Source organism: Equus asinus, chromosome 23 (assembly GCF_041296235.1).
Source record: "Equus asinus isolate D_3611 breed Donkey chromosome 23, EquAss-T2T_v2, whole genome shotgun sequence".
In the NCBI taxonomy this organism is placed as follows: domain Eukaryota; kingdom Metazoa; phylum Chordata; class Mammalia; order Perissodactyla; family Equidae; genus Equus; species Equus asinus.
This window is the reverse complement of record NC_091812.1, coordinates 50,715,279-50,727,678: the sequence shown is the minus strand read 5'-3', so window position 1 is coordinate 50,727,678 and position 12,400 is coordinate 50,715,279. Positions and strand designations below refer to the sequence as shown.

The following is a 12,400-nucleotide window of genomic DNA, read 5'->3' as shown; positions in this document are numbered from 1 at the left end:
TGCTAATTATCTTAATTTTTCATGATGATTCTAATTTTAAAAATTCGATAAATGTGATTTACTTTCATGAAGGTCTTTCCTAGGAATTGGTGTCTCTTGTTGTTAAAATAGAGAACTACCTTTTTAGACCCACATAGAATTCTAGACTTCCACCTTCTCCTTTCATGGAGGAGAAAGCTGATTTCTGGAGAGATTTAGAGTCTCTCCGAGGTAACATCAACATTATCATAACCATAACCTTAGTCATAATAGCTGCAGCAACTAATATTTATTGAGTGCTTATCAAGTGTCAGGCACTCTACTAAGCTCCTTAAATGTATTACGCCATTTATGCCTCATGACAACCCTATGAGGTAACTACTGTTATTATCCTCACTTCACGGATGAAAAAACTAGACTTAGTGAGAACAAGTAATTTTCCAAAGGCTACTCAACTACTAAGTGGCAGAGCCAGGATCCCAAGACAAGCTGTTTTACCCCAAAGCTCCCCTTCTAACCATCAGGCTGTATGGCCATTGTACAAACTGTTCATCAAGTTAGTGTGACCAGGTTTTTACATTCCCACTACATGCCCTGCCTCTCATGATGCAGATTATTTCTTTAAACTTGCATCAGGATTCAATTTTGAGATTTTGCTCACAATTTGGTCCATGGCCAGGGATGACTTACGCAATTTGCTGTCAAATTAAATGGAGCTGGACAAAAATGTCCATTTGAATTCACCAAGAACTGCCGCTTGGGGCATACAGGTTTGGGCATTTGCTTAGGACTGTTGCTCTGAATTCCTTCAGGGAAGGGGGAATCTGGATGCAGTTTCAGCTTGAAACAGATTTGTTTGCTAATGATTGTGACCATGATAGTGTGATGAGTGAGAGCTTTTTTCACTTGTCCAACCCTTGCCAACTTAAGCCCCCTTCATTACTGCCTTGGAGGAAAAACCAGAAGTCTGTGCCAAAAATGTCTGAAAAGGTGGTTCTCTGATCTTCTCACAAACAGTGTCTTGCACAATTTCCCCCAGACAGCCTTAACAGTCTTACCAGCCTCATAGACTGAGATATGCAAGGCCAAATGTAGCATATTTTACATTTAAAGCCACTCTGAAAACATGAAGTGCTTATTAACTGAACTAAAGCTATGCCTTTTTAGTTGTTGCTGAACCATAGGCATACTTTGCCATCATCTGTCACATGATGGCAAAGAGATACAAATCATTACACAAACCAGCAGGCACTGCATTAAAAAAAAATTGTTCCCCTGGTGTAAGACAGAAGCTATTATTATACCATGGCAGGCATAAGAGAGGATTTCTCATTTGATTAGATTCCAAGTGTCTTAGCTCCATGGGAAAGAGTTCCTGCTATAGTGTTAAATGGATGAAGCAGAAAACAAATTAAACATGCAACAGATCTTTGACACAGAGGCTCCCAGAGGAGAGGCATGCCTCTGGACTTCTGGGAGTGCCCACGTTGGGCCTGCCACCAGAAAACATACAACATTGTGTATAGAACATACGATGGGATTGGTGATATGATAGCTCTTGAGTCACCAGTGAGAAACATTCTTAATTTTAGCTGAAAGTCATTGCATTTTTAACTTCACTTTCTCTTCCCTTCCATTAAGTATTAAGTTTTGGTTTACCTTTTTGAGACCACTTTTGGCTAGGAAACAAAGTATTTTATCACTTCATAAAAATGACTGCATAAATTGACACCAGCAGAGAGCAACAAAGCTCTCTTGGGATAGAACTGCTGGCAGCCAGGTAGGCTCAATGGTTGGTCTTGTAGTGTAAGGGACACAAATTCCTGTCTCAGTAAAATGTTCCTACATATCATAGACATTCAAGCTTGCTTTAGAATAGTGGAAACCAAGAACGCTAAGTCACTGAATTCCAAGTGTCTAAACTATGATTTCATCTATGTTATGAGTTACAGACAAGGCTGAAAAGAAATATAGCAAAAGCATTAACAGTGGTTATTTGTGGGCACTGGAGATTATTGGTGAGTTTTATTGTTATAGACTTTTAACTCATCAACATTTCTAAGTTGGCATTAAGAATCAGAAAAAAAGCCACAAAAACATAAAACAAAAATCATTTTGAAAAGAATAGGCTAGAGGTCAACAATCTCTTTAGCTCCAAGAACTACTAGATGAGCCAACCCACAACCATGGAAGCCAATGGATGCTGTTGGTGAGTGAAGTGAGTAAGTGATATCATTTATTAGCTCAAATGCATACGTTTACTTATTATAAAGCAAATTAGCGAGAACAGTGAGACTATCTTGGTAAATAGGAAAATTAGATATCAAGGATTATGGCTAATGGTTGTCATATCCAGTTTATTTCTGGCTTATTTTGGTTTTAGATGTGTCTTAATGAGAAAATTCTCTTATCAAAGAGAAGTAGTTGCTAATGATAACAGTTTTTACAGCTCATCTGTAATCTTAGGATACTTATTTTTTCAAAATTGGAGACATAATCGAAGAACTTAACGATGAGGGCAAAAAAGTGCCTACTTTGGTAGCACACCATATTTACAATTGTTACAACAATTTTTACAACTTAGCTTTGCTCAAATAAACAAAATTAGCTTAACATGTTTGAATATACATTTTTGAGTTGTTTAAAGATACTTCAAAATATATCAAATGAAATTTAATGAAGAACTCTGTGGAACAACAGGTTCTATAAGCACAGTTTGAAAACCACTAATTTAGTGCAAAAAATAGCTCTCTCATACCCATTTTGTGGGTGACTAAAATGAGGCTCAGAAGGGTAAAGTAACAAACCCAGGTTACAGACTTAATTATATTTAGCTCCTTTTTGCTGTCCATGGTACTTTCCAGTCTTTACAGCAAATAAACTTGGCTATCTAAATGGGATTTTGCTTTCAAATAACATATAATAGGCCAAAATCCTACAAGTGTAATACAAGCAAAGTGAACAGACATCTCAATGGCTACATAAAATAAATTTCTTTGGAAGTTTAAAAACACGTGACTTTATCTGTACTAAGCACATCTATGTTTTCCCTTTTGAAGGATTCTAATTTTGGACACAAAGGCATTGGTTTAATGCCATCGTATCACTTTTGATTTTCCTATTAGACAGTTAAAGCTGTAGCTGGAAAACACTTCCTTGAGGGTTTGGTTTTGCTGTCTGATGAGAGGGTAGATCTATTTTACAGAGTCTCTTTATCTTCTCTCAGACCATCACTTCTTATTTTCTCTTGGAATTCAGGAAGGTTGCTTTGATCCCAGGTATGCAAATGAGTTCAATGAATTTCATAGCAATCCTAAAGTTTCTTAACCTCAGAGTAGCATAGCCACATTTCCTAAAGCAGTTTCCTCTCAAATCTCTCCTACTGCTAAGTCTTAATTTTTACAGCTTTGTTTAATTACCTCTGCAATAAAAAAGCAGCTTCCTGACATTTGCCTCTAACTTATTTTCTCTCTTTCCTTTTCTCACTTTTCTTTTTTTATTAATAGCCACCTGTCCCAACATTTGTACATGTGCTGTATTAGATGTTTTAAAATAACATAAGATGCAAAAAAAGCATACATTTCACAGGCAAAGTTCTTTTGATATAGAATGGCCTTTTGCTTTTCCATAAGAAATAGGCCACAATTATTACTCCAACAGAGAAGATAGGTAAGAATCAGAAGTCGTACAAAACTGGATAACTTTTTTCTGGTTATAAACATTTTCTTAAAATTGTTAACAAAATGGTTGTATTTCACCCCTGTCTTCCATGGCCATCTCCTCACTGAAGTTTTTTCCCAGTGGGGAAAAGTTTTACGCAGTGTGGGAGTGAATCCCTCATTTCTTCTAGAAATGCACACACAGATTTTCATGAAAGTGTGCATAATACTTTCATAGTCTCTCCATGACTGAGTCGATCTGTTTGAATTGGGATAACTAATAACTATGTTTTCACACACTGGTCTTCCTGATATAGATATGAATAAAGATATATAATAAGCAGAATAATTTTAAAATAGAGTTCAATTGTATTAGTTATAATTTTCTTGGCTAAAAATACTTCAAACCCTTTATATTTCCAAAATAAAGACGTCCAAGCAAAATTTTAACACCTCATTCAGTTTTTATACCATATTCAATTTTTAATAACTTCCTGGTGTAATATGAAGCTAAATTAAACTTCACTCTAAATTACATAATTTTAAAATATCTATTTTTTCTCTTTCTTTAACGAAAAACTCTTATTCTGAGTTCCCTTTTATGAGCTAGGTATATGAAATAGACAATTTCACATCACAAGTCGAATTTAGAATTCATGAATGTGAGGCAGGAAGAGTACAAGAAAATAAACTCCAAAAAGTCCACAGCAGAAAACAAAAACTAAAAGTGCATTGTCTCCAATCAAAGCTACGTGTTGTTCATGTAGCATTTTAACTGTTCAAAGTTTTGTTTTATGTATAGATAATTAGTAAACTATGATTTTAAAAATAACATTCAGGTGTTTCTCAGAAGTCCAAGGAGGCTGGAAAGGATTCTTTATCTTTTGGTCTTCATGATTAGTTTTGTAGGAGAAGAGTTTTCTTACATCTTGTCTCATATGTTGAGGATGAGTAAGCTAAGTTAATAAAGAGATTTGCCAGGAAGTGTTGCAACGACAAAGACAAATGTTACGCCCATGAAAAGATTCTTGACTTGCATTTCTACGACTGCTTATCATCTGAGATATTCCATTTGTCAGTCTGATTCTTGATCCTACAAATAATTCAGGGCCAATTATGGTTTCCAAAAAGCAAACAATGATATGTGAAAGTGTCAAGTGTCTCTTTAGACCTCTTAATTAGAAAGACCTTTAAAAAAAATGTGACTATTGGAAATAAGTCCTGCTTTCTCTTTAACAAAGCCTCAGTTTGTTCAAATGTAGAACTGTGCTAAGACTGGTTTTGATCCCAGGTAATCAGTGTGGCCCACCACAAGCTAAAATGGGTCAGCTGTGACCCTTAACTATGGTTTGCACTGATCATGTCACTGGTCAGGTGGCAGAGTTAAAATAGAAAGAATCCTGAGAACATTGTTCCATTACATTTGTTAAGGTCCATTGGCTTGGACCTTGTTAAAGAGAGAAATAAGTAACCAGAATGAAAAGAAATCAGAAAAGAAAAAAACTCTGAAGAGAGCTTCACCTGCACCTTTACAAATGGAAAAGCGATAGACCCTGAGATGGCATCAGATAGCAATAAGGACGAGGGGCGTGGGTACTAATAACACTTGATTAGGAATGGACATTGGACAGCAACACTTATTTATTTTTAATCAAAAGATTTTCATTTAACTAGCTTATTTGGAACTCGATTTATGTTTATGATAAATAAACTAGTAAATTTGACTGACCTGGCTGGACAAGGATCCAAGTTGCACTCCTGAAGTTTGGGTTTGGGTTTGATGTTCTCTGGGTAATAGTGGCAGTATTGGTCAGCAACCACGCGGTTGCTCCGAAGATCATAACACTCAGCCGATGTCAGCTGGTAACCTGCAGTATCAAACCATGCAGGCACGTTTAAATGCACATGTCAGTGCAACAGGTTTATTTATGCTTTTTGGCCACCTCACACTAATGGAAATTGTGCCCCTAGGCTCAAGTCGTTTCCCGGACAAAAGACAGATAAATAGAAGGCTCATTAATTTTTGTAGGCCTCAAATACTCAAATTTTAGGAATTAAATTATACCATAAGGCTTGAACTACATAAAGGCACAGCTAGATTATAAGATTCCGTCATAAGAACTCTTCATACTAATTTGTTTTGTATAATCTAAAAGTCCAACAGAGAATTCTGTATCCAAAAAAGATCATCAGTATTTATTCACCAACCATTTCATGCAAGGATGCAAAATTGCCTCCCTTGTACCTGGAGCACCAGGGAGAATAAACTCTCAAATAAATAAATTAATTAATTAAACCTTGATACCACTCCCTTTGGTCAATGGGGGACGATGGGAGACAGCACAGGATCAGGTCCTACCAGCTGCCTGGTAACATTATTTTTGCCTAAATTCAACCTGAATGGGTTAGGTTGAATAAATGGTTGATTAAGACCCCAACAGTAGCCATCATGAATCCCAAGTTTCCCTCCAGAATTAAAAAAATACCTTCTCCTATCCATTTTTTGCTTCACCCAGAATCCTTTGTCATTCTCTTTGTCTCTAGCCAATATTTCTTAGTTCCCCTGCACAAATTTCCACTGTTTAGCGAATCCTCTTAAAAAAAATAATGTTGCTGAGTAACACTTAAAATGTGTTTTATATTTTCTGCCTGTTTCTTCCTTGTCCTGTGGATTTCTGGGGCAGGGTGGGTGATAAGGACTTAGATTCTTGGGGTGAAAAATAAATGTACATAGAGAATTTTTTTAAATTAGGCTTTTTGTATCATTCTAACCCAAACTGAATTCAAAATATATTCTCTCTGGCAGGTGGTTGAATATTCTTATTGCTAAATATGTGTTAGAAAGTCAGATTTAGACTATTTAAAAGACTTGCAAAAGACTTTAGGAAATCAGAAGGAGGCTTATAAACCAGATTTCCTGGCTTGAGGCTATGTTCTCAGACCACCCAGAAAAATTAATTGCTCATTAAAGACCTAAAAAGAGACCTTTTAACAATTTTACTGTAAAGATGAAAAGCATGGAAAGTAACGGGTAGGAACACATGTTCCATATTTTTTGTTTTATAAGAAAATCAAAGAGCAAAATGATATTTTATGTAAGTAAATATACTTTTATATTTCAATTACATTATACTCTAAAGCAGATAATTTTATGGCAAGATAATCATTTGTAATTTTCCATAAAATAATTTCTACTTAAGGACAGAATTTACCATGTAGCAAAATGTGGGCACAAGTAATAAGTAAATTATAAATCTGAGATGATGATTTTTAAAAATCATAATTTGTCAGCTTACAAACGTTCCTTTCAAGCTAATCTAGAGTGTGTGAAATGAAAATTCAGGTCAAAAATTAAATAAATGACCCAAATGGCCAGATAATCCTGTTTTCTAAAGTTTCACAAAGTATTTGGAGTAGCAATTCTTTACGCTTAGCAAAATGGTCAACCAGGTGAATTTGGAACCAGAGAGGTAAAAGGAAACTGAGAGATCATTTCTTCAGTAACTTTCAAGCTGTGGTCCATGAAATGGGAGGAAGCCTGGTTTCCACATCCCTCACATCCTTACTCGGAGTGGTATTCCTTTTATCTGGGCTTCTTAGTAAGGGTTCCTTTGAAGAAAGGGTTTGATAGCTCAAACATATGAAAACCACTGATGGTTCTACTTCTTCACTTAGATGTGAGGAAAATAAGGCCCAAAGGGGTTGGATATATATGAATCTAACAGTAATTGCCTTATTATATGGCAAGCCATTGTCAAGTTTACTGAAGTTACACTCCAACATCAGCTCTATGTGAAACTGGCGTAGTGGGCATATTATTGAATTGCAACCTCCACAAAGCATGGTTTTCATTTAAAAAGAAAAGAAGAAAAAAATCATTTCCTCTGATTTCTTGCTTTGAAACTATTTCCTGTGTTAGTCATTAATAGATGTATCCAAATAACATACTCTCAAGAAACATCAAAGAAATGGGCAGTTTATTTTTAAACAAAGCAATTTTCTATTTTGGACAGAGAGAGAAAATGGAAACACTATTTTATTGAAATGCTTAAATGTTGAATTAATAGTTATTTAACAACCAAGTAAAAGCATGTGATGGTATTTTTGACTAACTGCTGTTAAGCTAAAATCTAACATTGCTTTATAGAACCTCATTGTTAGTGGTTTGTTCACATTATGTAGACAGAGATAACAGCTGAAGATGAATTATATCATATGTTCTTATTGCCTTACAAAAATTAATGGATAATCGTTTGTCTTCATTTTGAGGTACCATCCTTCTTTTCTCCTGTCAAAATAATCTAGTGATGACAGATGGTTAATGTATTTTGTAATATAAATAAATGTCAAATCACTACATCTGAAACTAACACAATAGTGTCTGTCAAATATACTTCAATAAAAAAATAATCTAGTGATACCTATCTGGATTAACTACTTAAAACCAACCAATTAACAGGATTTTCCATGAAGCTGGAGCTAGAATTTATTTGATGTGCTAGTTTTTAAAGGAATATACATACAATTCTATACCAATTAAATTAGCAAAATTTTAAAAAATGACAATCCACTGGCTCAGTTGGCAATGGAACTAAAATATTCATACATTGCTTATTACCCTTCTGGAAAGAATTTTGGTGCTATATGCCAATAGCCACAAAAATTCTGAAACTCATTCTTGAGAATTTTTCCAAGGAAATAATTTGAAAGGAGAAAAAATACTTAAGTATTAAGTTATTCATTACATTATAATAGAAAAGTTTAAGTGAACTAAATGATCTTCTATAGGGAAATTCTAAATAAATTATTATTAAATAATTCAAAGGAATTACTATGTAACCACCATAATTATGAAGAGCAGAAAATGGGGGGAAAAACACCTTTTCCAGTAATGCAAAGTGCTGTCCATGTTATATACGTGACGGAGCAGAGAGAAGAATTCATGTGGTGACTTTCAAGGAGATACAGATTTTAATAAATAAATAAGGCAAGTGGCATTCCCTTTAATGCATGGATGATGAGGTAAAGCTGAAAACTGACTGCTCCTAAGCCTACAATGCAGTAATATTTTTTCTGGTGATAAACTATTTTCATTAATTAAATCAATCTCTCATTCTTTTTGGACACATCATGCCATGTAGTAGGCCTGACAAATATTCTTCAGTTGATTCCTGAATAAATAAGTTCACTTCCACCAGATGAGTGGTTTATTCTCAAGTGAACAGAATCACTTCAGGACCAAGCTGTTGCCAACCTATGATATTTCTTGTCCTGGCCTTCCCTGGAATCAAGGAAGAGAGTAAAGACTGTTTCCTCTAATGGGACTCCACAGACAGAAAATGTTCATGGGGCACCTAGACTGAGGCATCTGCCGTGCAGGATGGCTTTAGGATTGGGCCCCATCCAGAAGAAAAGATCTGACCCACCACATCACTAATTTTCTCCCATGCTGAAGTGTTTCTACTCTTATAATAGCCAAGTCTTCCTTCACAGAAGCCAATGGTTCCTCAGCTAAGTGAACACCATTACCTCCTCCACAGGTTGCTGAACAAGGAAAGAAATCCGTCTCCCTCCATCGGTGGATGATAGGCTGATAGAAGATGAACTGGACTGTACTGTCCGCTGGCCCTGAGTTGCGGATCTGTAGGAGACAACAGCAAAGTAGAGAAACTAGTCTGACAGGGCAGTGCTCTCTAAGTCCCTTGCAACTTTGGACAAGGACATATGGTTGTACTGATGGTCTCAGGCTATGCGAGGGACTGCCTTGGGAGAGAAGTGGCATTGGCAATATCGCCTGTCTTACCATTTAACCGGCAAACGTCCCTGCATATGCCATCACCATCATCACCTTCCCAGTTCTGTTCTGCTACAGAACGAGGGATACTTGTGAAGCCAGTAGGATCTTATCCCTAGCCACGTTTTCTCTTTTTCTCTTTTATTTTCAACCTTTCTGGTATAACAGGTAAAATTATGTGGATTTTTAAATGTAGGTTCAGAGACAATTTGTTCTATGAAAATTATAAATGCTATATGCTGCAAAACATGAAAGACCCTGTCTTTGGTTAAAGAAAAAAAAAAGGAGATAAAGAATTAAGTAGCTCTTCCCACTTAGAAACCTACAAGGAGTTTCCTGGCAATTTAGTGATTCACATATTTTAATGCACAAAGTCACCAACTGGAAGATTGCTAAAATGCAGATTCCTGGGCCCATGCCCAGAGATCCAGGCAATTCAAATGCCGATGGTCCAAGAACCAAGCTTTTGGAAAACACCAACTTAGATTTTAAAAGTAATTACTTCAAATAAAACATGTGCTTATGGAAATTACAACTCCATTTTTTGTTTAAAGGGGTGACTTGAGTCAATAATTTTATAATGGTTCTTAAAAGTATCAGGTTGAGGAAACATACTCAAATTGGAAGAGAAGGAGAAAGTATCCAACAGGAGCAATGCCTCGGTTTCATGAAGACAGAATAATATGTCATACAACCTTGAGATGGGTAGGCAAGGCTTGGACTATTTATTACACTAAAGGAAGTTCCATGGACAACTGAGAGGACCATCTCTTACTCTAACTCCATTACAGCCATTAGAGAAGCAGCAGAGTCCACTGAATCACATGATCTAAGTCTTTAATAAGGTTTTCAAGTCTTATCACTGTCCCAACTGCTCTTTATCTAGGATAAATTGATTGATTTAGCCTTCAGATTTTTAAAAAGATAGCCTTATCTTTCTGCTGCTGAGGTTAACAACTGGATTAAACATTTAGGATGCAGGGGAAAATAGGAGCAGGGAATAAAGAGGGAGTAGGTGCTAAATCCTAGATCAGTTTTTGGAGTTTTGATGAGAATATGGCAATGTTTCTCAGAAAGTGTGAAAGAGCTGGAAAAGACCAGAAAAAGAGATGGAAAGAGCTGGAAAGAAAAGCTACAGAATATCTCATGTTATGCTGGGATTCTGACCTACGGAGCATCCAGGTCTTTCCTAACTAGAATGAACAGTGATACAATTCCCTACCTTAAGGCAAAAACAGCTGAGGCAATGCAGCATCTTTCACAAAAGGGAGCATGGCCTACAGATTCATATTTTTCAGTCCTATGTGTCAGGGACAGGATACCTAATTGCTTGCTTAGGGATGTAGTATTAATCACATTCTTTGGAAAGCTCTTTTTTTTAGGCTCACAAAAGCCTACAGTTCTCTTGGGATGTGTGGTTATCATGCTGAAAAGCTATTAGACGAGGGCTCTCATCTGAACACAAGCTCCGTGAAAAAATGAAAAGACCAGAAAATTTGTTTAGATCCAGAGAGATGGATTGTTTTACGGGAGTTCCTTCTGGGATGCTAGAAATTAAACTGAGTCCTAGGAAAGTGGGGAAAACATCAAAATGAGGAGGATATAACACCAAAATCCTTGAAGGAAACTTACTCTAGAATATCTACAGCATCTGGGTCTATCTTTTAGTTTGGTTCAAGAGGCAAAAAGATGGAGCAGGTCCTTTTTTCAGCTCCCTGGAAGTTACCAATAAAAGCACCGCATGCCCTGAGAAGAAGGAATGAGTGACAAGTTTTGGTGTCAAGGTGGAGAGTTAGTAAACAACATGTCGAAGGAAAGAAAACAAGCAGCTTAAAAAGAGTCTTGCTCTTAATGAGTTCAATGAAAATGATGGGTAATGAGCATAAATGCTGAGACTCTGCCTAGGTTTGAAAAGAGAGTAGGATCGAACAGGGACATTGTTATTTCAAATAGATAAACCCAACCATGACGTATCCCAGTTGCTGGCCATATACTCTTGTATGGTCCCTTCCACACGGATGACATTCCTGCTTCTCCCTTCTCTATAGTCTCCTTCTTCTTTTACTAACAGCAGCAACAGCAACCGCAACCACCAGCACTTATTACATTCCTATGCTGTGTAGGGTACATTTTGTTTATATTAAATCTAATCTTAAAACTACTCTGTGTTATCATCCTCATTGACATTACAGTGAGAAAAATGAGGCTCAGAGAGGTTAAGTGACTTCCTCAAGGCTACACAGCCAGGAAATAGCAGAGCTGGGATTTGAATTCAGGTCTGCCTGGCTGTAAAGCTGCCGTTCTTCTCATGGTACCAAGCAATCTCTCAGCAGTGACATGAAGACATACGCATTTATCTTTAGCCGTATCCTTGAATCTCTCTTCTCAGTATCTTCTTAACTTTTCATTTTAAAGTAGAAAAAAATGTTTAAAATAAAAACAAGAGGCTACCCTGTTGTCTAACCTTGAGAGCTTAATTATTGCTTACAGAGATGAGCCACCATGTTCCCTTTTGCTGGCCTTATTAATTCTGGGCCGCTAGGACCCTTATTATCATTAGTCCTGGAGCTTCATAAACCCTAAATCCTCCAGTATTAGGTTCTAGTTCTCAAGAGTATGTTGAAGGCTTCAGTTTGACACGTTAGAATTTTGTTTTAGGGAGCTAAACACATCTGGCATGTGTAATTTTGACCTCCTTAAGTTAATAAGGAAAAAGAATGTTCTGAACCAAGCTTTTCTTCCTATAATTATAATGGTTCAGTGTTTCTAATTCAATATAATGACTTGTCACACTGAAAGTAAAGGGGAAGACAAAACCTGGTCACTTTCCCTAGCAATTGATCACTCTGTCATAATAGAGCTGCAGGGCAGCACAAATGTGTGTGTGGAATGGATGAGCTCTAAGTCCATGTAAAATCAAGGGAATCGAGGAGAAATTACAAACACACAAAAGACATCATCAAATACA

At 36.5% G+C, this 12,400-nt stretch overlaps 1 protein-coding gene across 3 annotated transcripts in view; it reads right to left on the bottom strand.

Annotated features, from left to right (window-relative positions):
• ADAMTSL1 (ADAMTS like 1) overlaps positions 1 to 12,400 on the bottom strand; it is an 852,153-nt gene that overhangs the window by 209,115 nt on the left and 630,638 nt on the right. For all 3 annotated transcript variants that reach the window (XM_070495595.1, XM_070495594.1, XM_014845577.3), the window contains 2 exons: positions 9,168 to 9,279; positions 5,368 to 5,506 (listed from right to left, as the gene is read on the bottom strand). In XM_070495595.1, coding sequence (XP_070351696.1) covers positions 5,368 to 5,506; positions 9,168 to 9,279 — 251 coding nt within the window. The remainder of the gene's footprint in view (positions 1 to 5,367; positions 5,507 to 9,167; positions 9,280 to 12,400) is intronic.